Source organism: Anabrus simplex, chromosome 1 (genome assembly GCF_040414725.1).
Source record: "Anabrus simplex isolate iqAnaSimp1 chromosome 1, ASM4041472v1, whole genome shotgun sequence".
In the NCBI taxonomy this organism is placed as follows: Eukaryota; Metazoa; Arthropoda; class Insecta; order Orthoptera; family Tettigoniidae; genus Anabrus; species Anabrus simplex.
The window spans coordinates 1,637,717,813-1,637,739,312 of NC_090265.1; the positions used below are offsets into that span (position 1 = coordinate 1,637,717,813).

The 21,500-nt window shown below is 40.0% G+C and overlaps 1 protein-coding gene across 1 annotated transcript in view; it reads left to right on the forward strand.

The window, feature by feature from the left end:
* Window positions 1–21,500, forward strand: part of LOC136858640 (myrosinase 1-like) — an 82,632-nt gene that overhangs the window by 24,787 nt on the left and 36,345 nt on the right. The window contains exons 5-6 of the mRNA XM_067138345.2: window positions 6,980–7,169; window positions 19,692–19,786. Of these exons, the coding sequence (XP_066994446.2) occupies window positions 6,980–7,169; window positions 19,692–19,786 (285 nt within the window). The remainder of the gene's footprint in view (window positions 1–6,979; window positions 7,170–19,691; window positions 19,787–21,500) is intronic.

The following is a 21,500-nucleotide window of genomic DNA, read 5'->3' on the forward strand; positions in this document are numbered from 1 at the left end:
GACTGAGAGAAACCGTGGGAAAACCCTACCTAGAGTATTTATTAATCTTTATCGGGTGCCAGTAATATGCTCCACATAGATGTTGCGCGTGTAGCTAATAAGATCCGACACATAATTTAGTCATCAGATGTCTTGCTACAGTTGGAACGTAGCACTTTATCATTAGCTGGATCCCAAAATCCCAATGGCCCAGCTAAGATAGCGTCCACCTTTACAACAGTAAAACGCCAAGGGCGCGTATTTTTCTCTTTTGACCTGTCGGGCAACTTCGAAGACGGATTTTCTGTGATCGAATGATACTGAAACGTCTAAAGCCTTACCATCTTTCCGTCAACCAGGTCTGGTGTTCAGTTGTCATGAACAACCTGGTTATCGCTGAACATATTAAACCTCGTTGCAGCTGCCCTTCTTACCCTGAAGACTACAGCATTATGTCTCTGCTGACTATTTCATGTAATGGCTACATGAGGCAGGGTCTCATTTTCGCAAACACATCTTCTGCACTTATTACCGTTAGCTGTTGTACGACGACTCCCACTGAGCGGTAATAAATTGAACCTAGCTCTATGGATGAATTTCCAGTCCGCAAATCTAGTAAACAGACCAGTCCGTAGAAAATGTGAGCTTGCTGTGTCAACGACTACGCATTCTAAAACTTTTCCTTGGTTGGGCAAGCCGATCAGTCCATTAAGGTGCTTCGACTGAAGTTTCATTCTGAGTGTCTGTAGCACCTTATGACGATCATTCCTCTGCAAGGTCTCTTTGATGGTAACAGATGGTTATATGGTTCCAAGCCCTACATGTTCCATTTGATCTCATTTCTGGCTGATGCCTTACGAGCTGGAGTCCAGACAGATTGTGTTCCATTTGAACACTCCCTCGTTCCGGCCATTCAGATGAGCAGAGATATCTCCATGAACAAAAGGTGTTCCAAGTTGTTCCAAGTCTGTTTTGGACCAAGGTCTTAAGGTCCTCTAACGCAAGCTCCGCTGTACAAACATCAGTTGAGGTAAGGAGCCTGAAGGCGTTGTCAATAAGGTGATAATCTGAATCACTCTCCGTTACCGGTAAGCCAAGACATCCTGACTTAGTAGGACCATACAAATAGTCGTTAGAGGCCTCTTTGAGGTAGGTAAAGGGTCTTCTTAAACTCGGCCTTAATAATGTCATCCAATTTCGACCATTGTGCTTTCTGATATCGGGTGTCCCTCACTAGAAATTGCAAAGATGGATAGAAGAATGCTTTCAGAGAATCGATTCTTTGCCAGAGTGCCAACTTAGAGTATAGAATATTTTGTGCTATGAAAACAAGATCAGCCGGTTCTTTTGTGTTGGAAGAAATGTGAAAACCAACAGGCTTCCCAAGGAACTTTTCAAACTCTCTATCTTTGAGTGCCTTTAGTTCTTCATCGTCAATCTTGAAGATGGAGTTCCTCGTCCTAATGGGTGTCTCACCAGACAGATATAATCTGAAGGACGTCGAAGCCTTAAGCCGTATATTGATCTTCTTTGACAGGTTATTGATGACATTAATGTTCTCTTGGAGTTTTATCGGATTGTCAGATAAATAAAACCAAGTCATCACCATAGACAAGAATCTGATGGTCTTAATTCTAGCCCTGTGTTGCTCGAATAAAGAGGACAATAGCGTGGTTAAATAGGATTCCACTAATTGGGCAACTTTGTCAGACTCCACACCCAACTGAGATGTTACCTGTGACCCCATCCTCTCTAAGTACACGAGTGAATAAACCAGTGTATTAATCTCGCAACTTTTAGTAATACCTGGTGTTACGAGTTTGAGGAGTAAGGAGGGAGCTCTCCCGGTTCCGGTAATACTGCCAAATGAATGGAAATGAAATCTGAATTGAATCCATAGTATGATCGATCGATATGAATTTTCTAAACCTTTATTATCTTAAACAAACAACAAACAACATTATATACCAAATCTCGATGAGAATCTTGTTCCTAGCATGAATTCTATAGTTTGGCTTTGCTGTGTAAACAATAACAGTACTAGTACGTGAAGTGTATGCCAGATGTCTCACAGCGATTCATAAGCTATCCATAGTTTGTGTTTCAAAGGTCGTCAATACGAATCTCGAAGATAATCGAGTTCTACCGATTCAGCACTAGCAAGCCCAGGTATCATTAAAGTTGCGCGAGTAATACATGTCTTTAATGATCTTTTTAAGTTCCGCGCCAGCTCCATTTCTATCCAAAGCCGCAAAGATGGCGTCATGCAGCACGGGTCCAAAAGCATTATAGAAATCTACTTAGCCACAAAATGGCCTTTCTCTGATCTAGCTTAATCGAATTTTGTTTTCGAGCGTGAAGTTGTGTTCAAATACTCCGTCGTGAGGCAGCAACTCTTTCTGCGCTGGCGCTAATACATTATTCTCCATCATCCAGGTGGTGATCCTTTTCGCTAACAAAGGAATCTGAATATATCTTATAAATGCTCCGCATTACGATAGGACGCCATTTGGTGATGTCATGCAGATCACCTTTTTTATAGATGAGTATGGTAATTGATTGCTCCCATCTTCAGGCAAATGTTGAAAATACGTGCCAGCAGTGTGCAGGCCGAATCAACCGTTTTCCAGTGTTTGTAAATTAAACTATCGTCCTAAGGGGCTGTGTTCTCGCATTTCGAAGACGTAGTTGACTTCCTTTGGCGTCATATGGTTAGTTTTCACGTCTGGAGTGTTCTGTGGTGGACGAGAATTGCTGTCCGTTAGGTCACTAGTCTTCTTTTGTGCTGTTTCTCGGAAGAGGTTAATTACCGTATTCCCATCTATTGTACACCTCCACCCGTTGTCCCCAAGGATGAGCCTCGTGGCTTTCTTTCTGTTATTCCTGAACCAAAGAAACGCGATTGTCCGTTTCGAAAAACTCACATGCTCCTGCTTTCGGGAGAAGGTGAGTTCGAGGCTCACAGTCGGCACTCCTAAAATGGTTTTCTGTGTTTTCCCAATTTTACACCGTGTATCTTAAGGCCACTCTCACCACCTTCCCAGTACTGGTCCTTTCCTGTCCCATCGTCGACGAAAACTGCAGATGTTAATGTGATGTTAAACACGTAGCAGAAATAATTGCACATGCGCTCTAATCCGTGGTCACTTTGGTAAGAAGTCAGCATACTAGGAATGAGCTGTCCCTCCCTAGAAACCAAGAAACACCACAAGGCCGTCGAAAGGGAAGGAAGAGCGGGGAGATGCTACGAGCTACGGCCTGTTAATTTATGAGAGGGGCGGTGTGTTGAATATATGTTTAGGGATTAAGAGAGTCTCACAACAGATGTTTTCGAAAACTCGAACCTATTCGTGATCATAAATTAAATTGACACCAGGAGCTGGGCCTTTGAACATTTACGCGCTCTCTCTCTCTCTCTCTCTCTCTTCCCTCCTCCATAAGGTCAATTTGTCTGTGTATTATCATAATAAGGAAACTTTTGTCATTTATGTTGAACTGGCGACAGGCCTACCTATTATCATTTTGTAACGCCACATTACAATTCACAGTGATTACTTGTATATTATCATATCGCCCTCGACACTGATGCTCTCTGTAAATTTACTTTTTTTCTATTTTAATCTGACGATTTGGATCCGTCCCTGGACAATTTCCTCAGCTCTGCTAAAATTGATATTGCCGACTTAAGTCCGCGGAGCAGGACGCACATATATATATATATAGAGTGGGCAAAATAAAACTGGGCCAGAAAGTATTTTACAAGACTGACGCGGAATTCACCCTTGTTAATGAATAGAACCGCCCATCACAGGAAATGCTGGAAACCGTGAATTCGATGCACCAATCAGAGACGCGGAATTGACCTTTGTTAATGAACAGCAGAACTGTCCATCACAGGAAATGCTGGAAACCGTGATTTTGATGCACCAATCAGTGATGCGGAATTGAACCTTGTTAATGAACAACAGAACTGTCCATCACAGGAAATGCTGGAAACCGTGATTTTGATGCACCAATCAGTGACGCGGAATTGACCCTTGTTAATGAAGAGCAGAACTGTCCATCACAGGAAATGCTGAAAACCGTGATTTTGATGCACCAATCAGCGACGCGGAATTGACCCTTGTCAATGAACAGCAGAACTGCCCATCACAGGAAATGCTGGAAACTGTGATTTCGATACACCAATCAGTGACGCGGAATTGACCCTTGTCAATGAACAGCAGAACTGCCCATCACAGGAAATGCTGGAAACTGTGATTTCGATGCACCAATCGAGTGCTGTCACAAGTCTGCGCGTGCGCATCTTTTTCAGGGTTTGTCCCGAGTACGTCGCTGTGTCATTACGTGTGAGTGAGTGAGAGGAGCAGACGTGTTTAGTGACCAGTTTAATGCAACACGAAATGGTGCTCACGATTAAACAGCGCGTGTTCATTTTCGAGTGTTATGCGAAGCACGATTCGTGAGAAACCTGTCCGGAACTGTTTGCCCATGAGTTTTAGAATGGAAGTGTTTTGGCAAAACTTCCAGAATAGTCTGCAATGCAAAACTTAGTAGCAAAATAGCGCTATGACGGGCTCTGTAGCGAATAAAAACCGTAACTATCCGAAAAGAGTTCGAATATCAGAAAACATTGCTGGAATGGAGTCCAACGAAATCTCAACGCCGTTCATCTGCGCAAATGGGAATTAAGAGAGCATCGTGTCGAAGCATTATCAGAGAGGACCTGCTTCTGTTTCCTTACAAATTTACTGTTGTGCATGCGTTAAAGCATGCAGACGAACCTTCGCGGGTTGAGTTCTGCCGGTGGTTTCTGAGTGAATTGGAGTCAGGATCCGCAGTTTCTCATTTCGTCAGATGAGGCCTGGTTCAGCCTGTCAGGGTACGTGAACTCACAGAACACGTGCCATTATGCATCAGAAAATCTCCATCAGCACGTCGAAAAGCCGTTGCATAATCTCGAGATCGGTGTGTGGTGCGCAATGTCTGGTGTCCGCATCGTAACACGATTCTTTTACCAAACTGTTAGTGCTAACCGCTATGTCCAAACACTGTTTAATTCATATGTGGATCAACTCCCAGCAAAACGAAACAACAGCACACATCGCCTTGACAACCTTGTCACGAGTGCATGAGGTGTTCGGTGAGAAGAGGACGATCAGCAGAGGCAGTGCTATCGAATGGCCACCTCGATCGCCTGCTCTCTCTCCCTATGATTTCTACCTGTAGAGCAAATTTAACGGTCAGGTGTACTCCAATAATCCTCACACACTGGAAGCGCTACAGTAGAACACTGAAAACGCTAATGCTGCTATCCTTCAGTGAGAGCTGCTACGGGAGTCTCACAGTTTCATAAATCGAATACAACGTTGCATCGACATCAATGGTGGCCATTTCTAGCATCTTCTCCGATGTTCATTAATAAAGATCAATGCCGCGTCAGTCCTGTTGTAAATATTTTCCGGGTCAGTTTTATTTTCCCCGCCCTGTATAATTAAGAAGCCTATATTAAGTGCGTGAAAATAAAAACCTCATTCAATGTTTGTTTTTATCTCCGGTGGAGTGCTGTCGTTTTCACCTACCTTAACTTTGTTAAAAATCATTCTTCCGTTGGAGCGCAAGGTCGGCGGATGTACAGTGGCAACGGCTGGTCCGTGATCCGACAGCTCTGCACTCCGACCAGCCAACTGAGCAGATAGGGGGTGGTTACGTGTCTGCTGTGGCTGTACGCCTCTATATTTGGCAGAGATGGAGAGCGGCTGGTCCCCACTGTCGGCTGTCCTGAGAATGGTTTTCCATTCTCCTGCACTAAGGTGAATACCGGGTCAGTTCCTAGTAGGCCACGGCCGCCAACCCTCTCATCTTCTCCGCACATCTCCTCCGATACAAATCTCCTGGCCTGAGAGATGGCGTCACCGTCTAGGAATCCCGCCTCCCCCTTCAGGAGAGGAAAGTACAGTAGTGTAGTAGTGGAATGCAAAACAAAGTTTTGATTTTTTTATAGGAGATACTTGTTCCATAAATGCATCAAAGTTATATCAGTGGACATTTTTGTGTTATTACCGACCAAGCTGGCCGTTTGGTGAAGATCGCAAAGCTATGAGCTTGCATTCAGGAGGTGGTGGATCTGAATTCCAAAGTCGACAGCCCTCAAGATAGTTTTCTTTAGTTTCCCATTTTCCGACCAGACAAATGCTGGGGATGTACCTTAATTAGAGCCTCGACGCTATCTTCCCAATCCTTCCTTGCGTCACCGGAAACCATCGATGTGCTAGCATGATGTTTAACCACTAGCATTCTCTTTTCCAAAATGCTTTATATCCGGAAACAATTCAGACTGCAATGATAGTCGTTTATACGGTGAAGTTAGACAACGGGCATTGAATGTTGTTTATAAAAGCTGCCGTTCTTCACATTCGCACTTCCAGACTTGCTATGACGCAGGGATTTGTTCTAACTTTTACTATTGCTCCTATTTGAGTCACCTGGTATAAAAGGTTAAAACAAACTACCTCTACGGTAGGACATAATTAACAGCAATTTAACAATAAAATTAAAGGTGTTGTAATGGTATTGGAAATAATTGAATCTATTTCTAATTCAATGTTCTGAAACAATCCAATAAAACTGTATATATTTTTAGCACAAAAAAGGAATAAAATTCACGATCCGCGAATGTTTAACTAGAAAAAATATGGGAAGTTAAAATGTAAATCCGTACCCTTGTATACACTTCAAATAATTCATGCACATGTTCATAAAACAAGCTCGCCACAACAATTTGTTTCGGAAAATAGACGTCACTCATTTTCAACCATGTCCAAACAGATCTCGTTTTCTCCCTCAAATGGAAAATAATTTCAGTCTATGACAGACAGAGGGGAAGGAAAATTCAGGAACGAACATAAAAAACGGGAAGACGGACTGTGAGATTAAAACAAAGATTCCATAACATACAATCAAAACTTCCATGTATTACAATAAATGCTGTTGGTTTCAGGTCAAATGGTGGATCACATTCAATGAACCCTTATCATTCGTGTCTGGATACGCTGGCGATGGATCGTACATTCAAGCTCCATGGATCAAGAAGCCCGGTGTCGGGGACTACCTCGCCACTCATCATTTGCTTATCGCTCATGCTAGGGCTTACCATCTCTATGACGAGCAGTACCGCACCAAGCAGCAAGGTGAGTCCTTATTACTGTTCTACTCTTCAGGCTACGGCCAAAACTAACGCCTATACATTCCGCCCATAGTAAATTAAACTCGTGTCCTCATCCCGAGGTTGTGCAGCTCTTTTTCAGGCACACCTCCATTGGAGGTGAGCTGCATGTACCTACCATTTTAACCACATACCAGCCCTCCTGCCATTCTTAAATTTCTGGCAGTACCGGGAATCTAACAGGGGCCCCCGAGGACGGCAGCTAATAACACTAACCGTTACACTACGGAGCATGAATAATAAGAATTGTTGCCGATAATAACTAACAGAGTTGAACGAAAGTGACCACACGCAGCAGGTCGAACTGATGGGAGCTGCGCCTTCAAGTACACAACGCTCGCTACATTTTTCGGGTTGAAATTGCAGTTGCGTCATGTGGGTCCTGTGCCACACGTGTATTCTGCCGTGGATCATTTAGGTAGTTAACTTTAGTTTGAGAGGTATGCCGGTCTTTACATCGGATGTCCACACTAAAGAAATACGTCCATGAAAATGGAGTCGGGGATATCTGTATCCAAGATATTAGTTGGAAATAACTGGAGTGTAATAGAGTACAGAAAAAGGAAAGGAAATTGAAGAGTATACAAATTCATGACAATTGTAATCCGTTGTAACCGAACTGCCACACATGTATACAGCTATTTCTAAGACCCTAAAGTGAGATCGTCACCACAGGTTGCCCTGGAGTTCCAATCCCGGTCAAGACAAGTGGGATTTTTGAAGTCCCTTCGGTTCTGACTACACGTATATGAAATTGTAGCTGCTTTTCTATTTCTACTTCCGCTCGTACTGTAGGATAGAAATGAATAAAATCCTGTTCCGTACGGGCCCCAATCACCCAGCCGGTGAGTAAGTACAACGAATTTGTACCCGCTACTCTGGACACAGGACGGTCCAGTTTGCACTCCCAACTCACTCGGACGTAAAGTATGGTTTAGTCCGGCTCACGTAGTGGATTACATCCAATTAAGATGGGAATAACTGGAGACGATGGAGTAGTAAATCCACTTTTCTTTTTTTGTGACAGAGCAGGGAATCGAACCCGGGTCTCCAAGGGTGGCAGCTAATCACACTGGCGACTACATCACAAAAGCAAATATAATTAAACTTGGTGATTATTTATTTTTATCTAGCAAAGGTTATACTAACCTACACAGCTAGAATGTTCCGTGGGCTGCCACTTATCAGGTCGACAATTTGGAACCCATTTTGCGTTCCTTTTCTTATCTTTCGGGAATATAAATAACCTGGTCCCTTTACATGAATGACTTCTACAATATGGAACAACACAACCCATGACAACTTAATCTCACTCCACTGAAAAAAATAAAATGGCGTATGGCTTTTAGAGCCGGGAGTGTACGAGGACATTTTTGGCTGAGCAGGTGAAAGTCTTTCGATTTGACTCCCGCAGGCGACCTGCGCGTCGTGATGAGGATGAAATTACGATGAAGACAACATATACACCCAGCCCCCTTGACAGATAAATCAACCAATGATAGTTAAAATTCCCGACCCTGCCGGGAATCGAACCCGGGACCCAGTGCTATGCACTGAACCCCATCTAGCCCAGCACTTCTGGGGTAAATAACTTTGTATTAACATTTTCTAATTATTCCTTAGAACGCCTTTTATAATGTTTATAAAATTGTGAACATCTAAGCCAAGCCAAGTACAGCTGTCTCAACAATCTGCTCACACTACCGCAGTTCAGCTTCTCCAGGGAGCTGGGTTTTCTTCCTGGCGCAATAGAGAGCTACCCCCAGCAAAATTTAAGATCCCTTGGGTGACGCATGCACTTGAAGCTTCCTCAAGGCGGGGCTGTGCCCCTTCCCCCGCCAGCAATGTATGGCGACAGGCCAGCTAGGTTAGGTAAGGGGTGTTAGTTTTAATACTTGACACTCGAAGTCTTCAGCGCCACACACTAGAGACTGCAAGAAAAATTTTGACATCTTAACAGTATAGCTACTTGCACATCGTCTTGCTAATAAAAATAGAGCCAGCACTGGCGGATTTAGTGGGTAGTCTGCAGGACTGCAGCCCCCCGGTTCTTCACACAAAATTTACATGAAGCAACGTTACATATTCAATAGAGAAATATTATCAATCCCTTCTGCGAGTTTCTTTAACACTTGATTTTTTAACTCCGGAATAGCACAATAATTAAATGCTACTCTTCACATGATAATGTCATATGATTTCACTTCCCCCTCTTTGGACTGCCAGGACATGGCTCTGTTATCTGGCCATAAGGCTTTGAATCTGCTTCCCCCTCCGTGTGCGCTATAAGGCGCCTGCCAACCCCATTCTAGCGGTCTGCATGGATTGCAGACCAGTGTGTCTTATTTGTTGTCCACCAATTGCGATAGTAGAAGTTCTAACAACAACATGAGTATTGTTAACTCAGTGCAGTTTTTTAAAACTATCAAACTTAACAGTTTAACCCTAAATGAAAAGTGTGATATTAAACCTCGTGGAAGACCTACCCCATAATTGAAAATCTCCCTGACTGGTAAGAGCCGTGACAAAGAATACAAAAGAATTTTCAATCCAGATGTATATTGTAAACATGAATGGTTGTGTGGGTGCGAAGTTCAAAATGCACATCTTTGTTTGCCGTGCCTTATTTTTGGAAGTGCCAGTGAAGGAGCAAACAGTGCGTGTGTTGATGCAGGAGTTCGTGATCTGAAGAGAGTCATAAAATAAAGAAGCATGAAAAATCAGGAAAACATGTGAACAGTGTGCTAGACTTAGCTCTTCTAGGTTCCGTAGATGTGTGCCAGGGTTTAAGTAAGGAATCTGTACAGCGTCATAACAATGAAGTAAGCAAAAATCAGCAAGTACTATCCAGAATAATAAACTGCACCGGTAGGTATTAAGTTTTGTGGGTCAAACAAACTGGCGTTGAGAGGACATGATGAGAGGCCAGACTCCGAGAATCCTGGTATATTTCTGAATTTAATTAAATACACGAGTGAACTAGACTCAGTTTTTAAGTCACATCTAGAGAATCCTTCCTGTATCAAAGGAACATCAAAAATGATCCAGGAAGAAATGTTGCAATGTATGCCGGAGGTATGCAGAGAGGCTATTTTTGGAGAGGTATCCAAGTCTGAATTTTTAGCAATCATGGCTGACGAGACGACGGATGTGTCGGATGGATTTCAGCTTATTCTTGTGCTAAGGTACTGTGATTCGCAATGGGTTTGGGGATTTTTTAATCCTTCTGGTCAAAATGCAGAGGCTATTTCGGAATGTATTCTTTTCCAGCTTGGCGTTATTCTGGAAGATAAGAAGAATAAACTCCATTGCCCAGATGTGCGATGGCGCGTCTGTTATGAGTGATGCTGTCAGTGGCGTGCAGACAAGAGTTAAGGAAGTGTACCCGAACGCCCATTTTATACATTGCTTTGCACACCAGCTTAATTTGATAATGGAGAGAGCTGCTAACCAAGACACGAAAGCAAGAATATTTTTTTGCAAATTTGTCTTCAATACCGGCATTCTTTTCCCAATCACCCCAAAGAGTGTCTGTTTTAGATTCTTGTGTGGCTAAACGGATACCGGCTGCTGGAGCCACAAGATGGAATTTTAAATCAAGAACAGTCAATACTGTATTGAGAAAAAAGATGCTTTAATAGATTGCTTTGAATTACTGATCGAATCTGAGTCTTCAAGTGACATCACAATCAGAGAAGCATCGGCTCTGTACAAGTACCTTCAGGGTGAAGACTTCAATTTCTGGCTGAAATGTTTTAGGCATAGATATCAAGGATAATTTAATAAAAAACCACCTATTCAATACTTTCCACGTTTAATGTGGTTATTATCTACATGATTTTATGTAGACTTATTTGGTCAGGTACATGTTTCACCCATTATTTTGGGCATCTTCAGCCTGTAAACAACCTTTAGGTCAAGGTTTGGGACCTTTTTAACCAATATAAACATACCTATATATACACTATATACAACATATACATTATATACAATATATACAAACATAAGTTAATATAGTTAAGTTTTTTGGTCCTAATCTATCTAATATGGAAAATGTCCAAAACTAAAATGGATCTTCTTTTCGGTGAAGAGGATTGCATATTGGGGTTTATGTGACCTCTGTAACATATTAAGTTCTTGACGTATCGTGTCTGGTGACAGGATGTGTCGTCAACAATAAGTGGAGATTTGAATTGATTGTAGGTTGGTCAAGATTGAAAATATAAATTTAAATGTGTTTTAACTTGGCAGTTCTATTCTGGTTAACTTAAAATGTTCAAAACTAAAAATAAAATGAAACGGATCTTCTTTTTTGAGATGGGGTTGTATTAAAACTGGAGCTTGTTTGACCCACGATTTTCATTTTCATGTTCTTGACGTAACTAATATTTAAATGTGTTGTCATGCACAAGTGGAGATTTAAAAGCCGATTGTTGTAGGTAGACTGGTCAAAAACGTTGTGAATGAAACTGTTAGCGTCTTGACTTTGGGTCTCATGTAACGTCAAGGAATTGACAAGAGTACAATATTTAGCTGTTATGGTGATAAGACAGACGCTGCCAGAACAGACAGGTCCATCTAGTATTAACTGAACAAATATTCTTAAGATCCCTCCCAAAGACCAAGCAACACATCAACGGGAACAATTTTCACACAAGACCGATCAAGTGTCTAGGATGTTTCTTTCCAATTAAGCAGCAGCCAAAAACTATGAAACAGCTAAATATTGTACTCTTGTCAATTCCTTGACGTTACATGAGACAAAAGTCAAGACGCTAACAGTTTCATTCACAACGTTTTTGACCAGTCTACCTACAACAATCGGCTTTTAAATCTCCACTTGTGCATGACAACACATTTAAATATTAGTTACGTCAAGAACATGAAAATGAAAATCGTGGGTCAAACAAGCTCCAGTTTTAATACAACCCCTTCTCAAAAAAGAAGATCCGTTTCATTTTATTTTTAGTTTTGAACATTTTAAGTTAACCAGAATAGAACTGCCAAGTTAAAACACATTTAAATTTATATTTTCAATCTTGACCAACCTACAATCAGTTCAAATCTCCACTTATTGTTGACGACACATCCTGTCACCAGACACGATACGTCAAGAACTTAATATGTTACAGGGGTCACATAAACCCCGATATGCAATCCTCTTCACCGAAAAGAAGATCCATTTTAGTTTTGGACATTTTCCATATTAGATAGATTAGGACCAAAAAACTTTATTAACTTATGTTTGTATATATTGTATATAATGTATATGTTGTATATAGTGTATATATAGGTATGTTTATATTGGTTAAAAAGGTCCCAAACCTTGACCTAAAGGTTGTTTACAGGCTGAAGATGCCCAAAATAATGGGTGAAACATGTACCTGACCAAATAAGTCTACATAAAATCATGTAGATAATAACTACATTAAACGTGGAAAGTATTGAATAGGTGGTTTTTTATTAAATTATCCTTGATATCTATGCCTAACGTCATCTTCAATACGGAACAATAATGAGAGTTGTTACTTGTAATTTGGTAGTGAAATGTTTTATACAATCAACCTCAAAATCGGCAGGCAGATGTAGCAAAAATTCGTTGCCATGTTTTGAACTTTGTTAAAACTATTAATGATGTGAGAAATACAATACTGGACTCCAACGAAAATTCTGAAACCGGAAATGTAAAGAAACAATGTCATGTTCAGGAAACTGTGACAAGAGTGTCTGTGTCAAAGAAGTCTGTGATGTTATCATAATACAGGCAAATAGCCGGTTTCAATTTACAAAACATCTCCAAGTGTCAACTCTGGTGATGCCACCAAATTTTTCTTCCTTCAAATCAGATTTTCCTGAGAAAGAACTAAATGACTGTGTATGACTTTTTCCTACTTTTGACAAAAAAAATTACAAACTGAACTATCTGTTTTATACTCCAGAGAATAATTCAGATCACTGTCTGGTGCTATCCAGCTGCTTCAGTTCATCATCTCGAACAATCTTCAGTCATCACTTTCAGAAGTAGTGAAACTTCTTCGCATTGCAGCAACTCTACCAACTACCACGAGTGAACCAGAAAGGTGTTCTCAGCCATGAAGAGGAAACAAAACATACCTCTGCAGCACTATGGGTGAAGAAAGACTGACAGCTCTGGCAATGCTGTCAATGGAAACTACTTTGATGACAAATATACCAAATTTCGATGAGAAGTTTATCAACATATTTTCAACCTACAAGTCTCGCCGAATGCAGCTCATCTATAAATAAGGTAAAATTCAGTAAGTATACATGCAGCCTCCACCCCCCCCACCCCCTGCCCTAGTGTTAAATGCACGAGCCGCCACTGAGAGCCAGTATATTACATCAATTGCAATATAGAAAAATATATTTTAGTCATGGGTTTCGGCATGTATACAGTTTTTTCGAGCAATTTATTGGTGGCATGTGTAGTTATGTGTTCCGATAGCTGCAGAAAAATATTTACATTGCCCAGCATGAACACAGAGTTAAGCGCGAATGGTTGTCTGTGATGGTGGTATATTATGAATGGTGAATATAACGTGAGTTATACGTCGTGACAAATATTTTCCCCCGTTTGTCGGTGATCCACGTACACTCAGGATGCGAGTGAAACTATAAAACTTCAACAACGGTATAATACCAGTTAAATTTTGCTGATTAGTTTAGATTAGGCTTTTTAAGTAAGAAAACAAATAGTTAGTCCCAGTGTATTTTTGTGAAAACCATGACTGTACCATCACAAAGCATCACCGGATGAAACTCTAAGTAGATTGTTTAAAATCTACTATAGATTAAGTTATGATGGTGTCGTCACTGCCGTGAATATCAATTTGAAAGTATGTGCGAGCATATGGTTGAAAATATTCTTGAAAGATCTTTCTCAGGTAGACCTTTCAACGAAAAATGCAGCCTTATAAAATGTTAAAGTTGACTTTAGAGAGTGTAGTGGGGCTACGATTGTTTATAGTTAAAAAACTGTTTTGCAGCTGGGGTTATGAATATGTTCACCGCTTATCACTGACGGGACTCCTGTGACCAAAGACCAGCACACTAACCATTTAGCCATGAAGCCGAACACTGCACTGTATAACGCTCAGTGAATGCCTTTGGTTCCAATATGGGCACTGCCGCAAAGAATTCTGGGAGCGTGACCAGACCTGTGTATACAGACCTTGATAAGTGCGACTGTCAACAGCACCATGCAATTATTTAATTAACCATTCCGGTGTAACAGCTCTGTGCATTAACCACTTTCATGGACTATACTATACGTGCTGCCATCTTTGGGATTTGAAAAGAACTTTAAGAGAAGGCATCGGAAGCGGGTCAGCGGTCCGTAATCCACTGCCTGCTCGATATGAAGCAGCCACCTGATGCATATCAAGCAGGCAGTGCCGTCATCACACAGTAAATTGTGATCATGACAAATAAAAATGAATAGTTTGATGACTCCCTCTGAATCACATGTTCAATCAATTAATCAATACTGATCTGCATTTAGGGCAGTCGCCCAGGTGGCAGATTCCCTATCTGTTGCTTTCCTAGCCTTTTCCGAAATGATTTCAAAGAAATTGGAAATTTATTGAACATCTCCCTTGGTAAGTTATTCCAATCCCTAACTCCCCTTCCTATAAATGAATATTTGCCCCAGTTTGTCCTCTTGAATTCCAACTTTATCTTCATATTGTGATCTTTCCTACTTTTATAAACGCCATTCAAACTTATTCGTCTACTAATGTCATTCCACGCCATCTCTCCGCTGACAGCTCGGAACATACCACTTAGTCGAGCAGCTCTTCTTCTTTCTCTCAATTCTTCCCAACCCAAACATTGCAACATTTTTGTAACGCTACTCTTTTGTCGGAAATCACTCAGAACAAATCGAGCTACTTTTCTTTGGTTTTTTTCCAGTTCTTGAATCAGGTAATCCTGGTGAGGGTCCCATACACTGGAACCATACTCTAGTTGGGGTCTTACCAGAGACTTATATGCCCTCTCCTTTACATCCTTACTACAACCCCTAAACACCCTCATAACCATGTGCAGAGATTGGTACCCTTTATTTACAATCCCATTTATGTGATTACCCCAATGAAGATCTTTCCTTATATTAACACCTAGATACTTACAATGATCCCCAAAAGGAACTTTCACCCCATCAATGCAGTAATTATAACTGAGAGGACTTTTCCTATTTGTGAAACTCACAACCTGACTTTTAACCCCGTTTATCAACATACCATTGCCTGCTGTCCATCTCACAACATTTTCGAGGTCACGTTGCAGTTGCTCACAATCTTGTAACTTATTTATCACTCTACCGAGAATAACATCATCCGCAAAAAGCCTTACCTCCGATTCCACTCCTTTACTCATATCATTTATATATATAAGAAAACATAAAGGTCCGATAACAATGCCCTGAGGAACTCCCCTCTCAACTATTACAGGGTCAGACAAAACTCCACCTACTCTAACTCTCTGAGATCTATTTTCTAGAAATATAGCAACCCATTCAGTCACTCTTTTGTCTAGTCCAATTGCACTCATTTTTGCCAGTAGTCTCCCATGATCCACCCTATCAAATGCTTTAGACAGGTCAATCGCGATACAGTCCATTTGACCTCCAGAATCCAAGATATCTGCTATATCTTGCTGGAATCCTACAAGTTGAGCTTCAGTGGAATAATCTCTCCTAAAACCAAATTGCCTTCTATCGAACCAGTTATTAATTTCACAAACATGTCTAATATAATCAGAAAGAATGCCTTCCCAAAGCTTACATACTATGCATGTCAAACTTACTGGCCTGTAATTTTCAGCTTTATGTCTATCACCCATTCCTTTATACACAGGGGCTACTATAGCAACTCTCCATTCATCTGGTATACTGTAGCTCCTCCGACCAAACAATAATCAAATAAGTACTTCAGATATGGTACTATATCCCAACCCTTTGTCTTTAGTATATCCCCAGAAATCTGATCAATTCCAGCCGATTTTCTAGTTTTCAACTTTTGTATCTTATTGTAAATGTCATTGTTATCATATGTAAATTTTATTACTTCTTTGGCCTTAGTCTCCTCCTCTATCTTGACATTATCCTTGAAACCAACAATGTTTACATACTGCTGACTGAATACTTCTGCCTTTTGAAGATCTTCACATACACGCTCCCCTTGTTCATTAATTATTCCTGGAATGTCCTTCTTGGAACCTGTTTCTGCCTTAAAATACCTATACATACCCTTCCATTTTTCACTAAAATTTGTATGACTGCCAATTATGCTTGCCATCATGTTATCCTTAGCAGCCTTCTTTGCTAGATTCAGTTTTCTAGCAAGTTCCTTCAATTTCTCCTTACTTCCACAGCCATTTCTAACTCTATTTCTTTCCAGTCTGCACCTCCTTCTTAGTCTCTTTATTTCTCTATTATAATAAGGTAGGTCTTTACCATTCCTTACCACCCTTAAAGGTACAAACCTGTTTTCGCATTCCTCAACAATTTCTTTAAACCCATCCCAGAGTCTGTTTACATTTTTATTTACAATTTTCCACCGATCATAATTACTTTTTAGAAACTGCCTCATGCCTGCTTTATCAGCCATATGGTACTGCCTAACAGTCCTACATTTAAGACCTTCCTTTCTATCACATTTATTTTTAACTACCACAAAAACAGCTTCATGATCACTAATACCATCTATTACTTCAGTTTCCCTATAGAGCTCATCTGGTTTTATCAGCACCACATCCAGGATATTTTTCCCTCTGGTTGGTTCCATCACTTTCTGAATCAGCTGTCCTTCCCATATTAACTTATTTGCCATTTGTTGGTCATGCTTCCTGTCGTTCGCATTTCCTTCCCAATTTACATCTGGCAAATTCAGATCTCCCGCTACAATCACATTTCTTTCCATGTCGTTTCCCACATAGCTGACTATCCTATCAAATAATTCCGAATCCACATCAGTGCTACCCTCTCCCGATCTGTACCCTCCAAATATATCAAGTTGCATATTATCTTTAAAAATGAGCTTTACACCTAGAATTTCATGTGTCTCATCTTTAACTTTTTCGTAGCTTACAAATTCTTCTTTCACCAGAATGAACACTCCCCCTCCCACCATTCCTATCCTATCTCTACGATACACACTCCAGTGCCGTGAGAAAATTTCTGCATCCATTATATCATTTCTCAGCCATGATTCAACTCCTATTACAATATCTGGTAAATATATATCTATTAAATTACTTAATTCTATTCCTTTCTTTACAATACTTCTACAGTTCAACACTAACAATTTTATGTCATCCCTACTTGATTTCCAGATTGACAGACACGGTGTACATGTTCTCCGCCACCTGCAGCGCTGCTGTCGATATAAAGGCCAAGTAGGCGTACTTTTCGTAGGCTTAAAGCGGAAGCATGTAAACAGTTTCTGGTCTTTTTCGGTAGTTTTATATGCGCAAACTTTCTGTTGTTAAATTTTCGTGAATTGAAAAGTGAAAAATATTACGTATTTGAGATGTAGGACATATACTTCAATTTACTTACCGCATTAGAATATGCCAACAACTTGCTATGTCCCAGGTTACAAGTCGGCTTGCGATAAACAGTCAAATGAGAAACATTATTATTTCTCACTCCAAAGGATCCCAATCTTTTCTCCAAGTGGTCAAAGGCTACTCCACGACAAAATCTGTCTTTGAGTTATAAATGTTTTATCTGTGATCTGCATTTTTTACTGCCAAACTTACACAAAATTGTAACAGTTTCATTAATGGAGAAAAATTGGAAATTCTAAGACAGAGATGCAAATTGGATCCCATAGCAGTCCCACACATTTGTCCAAATCTTCCATTATATTTGTCCTGAAACATCATAGTAAAAGATGTCCATGTCAATGGCAATGTACTAAATCAGATGTTCCTTCCATTCATAATTATTCCATACTGACCTCCTCTAGTATTAGCTCTGCATGCTCTAGTGCTGGTGATAACACAAATTTAGTGCTGATAATCAGCAGGAATTCTTCGTGCATATGACAGCCTCATGTGTATTACATGTCGTGTTGGCAGACTTGTAAATTTGTAGAATACCGGATAATTCTTGTACAAGTTGCTTGTTGATGACGTTGATACCTTCATTCCTCGGTGCGAGAATTGCTGTTTGAAACAGCCATGCGTGATCGGTAAAATGCTGTGCCCACGTACGTTAAAATGTTCAGATCTCTGCGTGCCGTTGATTTGGCTGGGCATCGCACACATACACACAGATAAACACTTCCGGATATCTCGGACTGGATATGGTCGTGTCGGGAACGAAAAGGGCTTCCTATGTCATGGATATAAAATGGCGCTTTGACTGATATATGTATCACTATTCCTTGTTTATTATTATCTATCTTTTGTGCTATATGTTTCCTCTAAATAAATATAAGATTGAGTTATTTGAAAGAAAATACGGTTCACGTTTTATTGCTGGTATAGCAAAATCCTCGTATTCCCAAAACTTCTATTTGAATGAAATGAATATCAAGTAAATATGAAATAAATAAATAAATAAATAAAACTCTTAAAAGTAATATAAGTTCTCCTCCTTTCACAGAAGTAATACCCGCTCTGGTTCCTCCATTTCTATTCATGTTCACCGATCCTCTATGTATAACAATTCTTTTGTTGTGATGCATTTCAGACTTCGTAATTCCATGCCTGTTAGTGTCAGAGATAGACATCTTGCCGATACTACCTGCTGAATGCAAATGACTAGTGCGACTAGATGGGTGATTGACTGTGAGTTAGAAAAGTGAACTGTATAATTGTGTAGATTATTTACTATATATTATATACTTTATATGCTTTAAGCTCTGCTCCCAATGATGTATTGCTACAGTGGTTAACTGTAAGAGAGGGCCAAGAGCCCTAACTTCACATAAACAATAAGTTAAATAATTAATAATGTAGTAATGAAAGCAGGTCTTTACCTGTATAAAGGATCATCTAAGAATATGCTTATGTTACAAATGTTACTAACATCTAAGACCATCTGCGCGGAGGTACGAAAACACTTCGTGAAAAGTTTTGTATGGAGTATTGTAAGCTATGTTGCCTGGCGACAGTGAATCTACACATTTAATCCTGGTGACGGCAAGCTGGATTGTCATAACCAACACACGTTTTCCGTCAGTTTTTCGTTCATAACTCCCCAACAAAAACGAAAATGAAAACTCCCGCTTGGAGGTGCATTTGGACTCGCTTCCATTCACCTACGTTTAAATTTCAGATCTCGGCATGCTGTAGATTTGGCTCAGAATCGCGCACGTGCGCACACACTCACTCTCTCTCTCTTTTCCTTTTATTATTATAGATTCCTATTAACTTATTAATAAAGATAATTACAGAATTTAAAAAACAAGTAGGGTCTATTGTATACCTGTCAAGTGTCCTACTTACTTTCTTCCAGGAAAAGTGGGCATCACTATCAACTCATACTGGTTTGAACCCATGACCAACTCTACCGAAGACATCGCTGCCGCTGACCGTGCCATACAGTTTGCGGTAAGTGTTTACTTTCAATCCTGCCTTCAATAAAATGCAAATGTAACCAACTTTTCACTTATCTGACCATAGGTGATGAATATAGTGGTATTAATCATTGGAACTTCACATGATATGAAGTATAATTTAATGATGAGGTATACCTTCATCTGAAATACTCTAGTTATCTCATGGCTTCCTTGTCTTTCTTATTATTTAACTCATAAGAACCTTTATTACTTGCACGGAACAGCTTGATTTTGCTTTGCTCTCCTGCAAAAATGCTCTTTTGTCGCTTACATATAATCATAATTAATTAACCCCAGGACTAGATTATTGCCTTGAAGTTCCTCCATATTCGGCAAGCCTTCGCAGTGTTTTCATTGGGTGTAAAGCTCTCTGCTCCTATGCCACTCACTATTTGTTTTATGAAGATGTATATCGGCTGTGCACGTGGCATCTTCCATTCTACGATACCTTCTGCTACTGTCTATGTCAATTCTGAATGACGAATCACTTGGCCCCACTAGGGCAAACACAGCTTGCATATGAGGTGTACTATTGATTTCTGGTTTATCGTCTCAGGGAACTTTGGAATAAATCTCTCATCCTTCTGCGGGATTTTCATCATTCTACAAAAGCAACACATTGCAAATGCTTTCAGGCCATACATTCATGACTTATTTAGTGTTAAACTTTTGACCAAGGTAAGTGAATGTTTTTCCTATTCTACATTCTGGCCATGGGTATTTAACCGAAGCTTCAGAGGTAAATGTGTAATCAACAGTCTTTGGATAATAATGCACTCAAAAATGCCTAAATATCCACTATCAGTTTTGAAATATACATTGGAAACAAGCATAAATATGATGCCAATTAGCAATGTTGTACAGTATATTATATTACAGATTTTAAGTATTGCCAAATTAACCAAAATTACATAATGCACCATAAAAAAAATGCTCCAGGTTTTCAATGAAATTTGAATTAAATGATTGCACTTAATCGCAGTATGATGCAACAGGTGCTCAAAAGCAAACTTGCTCTTCCTTTCACATGAGCTGCGGTTACGGAACAACTCACTTCTACTAGTGCTTTAATGTGCTAGTAGCTAGTAGACGCTTTCACACTTGTTCTCAATAGTAGTTGACTGGATGCCAGTCTGAGGGAGTTCTTCACAAGTGATGGAGGATTCTATCGGTGAAGAGTTATTTTTATATGAAAATAGTTTTCTGAAATTTATATATTTACAGAGATGAAAGTATTCAATGCACCCAGTTTATAAAAACCAACGTAAACTCGGTGAATTCCATCCTTTGCATGGAATGCTTAATGACGACAATCAAAAAATGTCTAGAATATTATCGAATGAGGCCGGTTATATCTTAGAAAATATAATGGGGCCGTATTACAAGGCGCAGAAAACATCCTATTTCACCAGAATAGAAACTTGCAGTAACACTGAGGTAAGGGTGTATTCTTTCATCTTACACATAATTCTATTAAAATGTTTAAGTATGAACGGAATGAAATCAAATTGTCTTTAGTCATAGTACAGGATACTTTATGTAACTTTAAATCTGCATTATGATTAGGCCTATTAATGTGACTCTATTGAGTGTCCATTGCTATTTCCCGTGGAAACAGCGGCTGCGGTCCGTTAAATATATCCAAAACCAATGCACTCATTTCCATCCTGAAATGTAAATTTTGCACATCATTTATTGCTTCATAA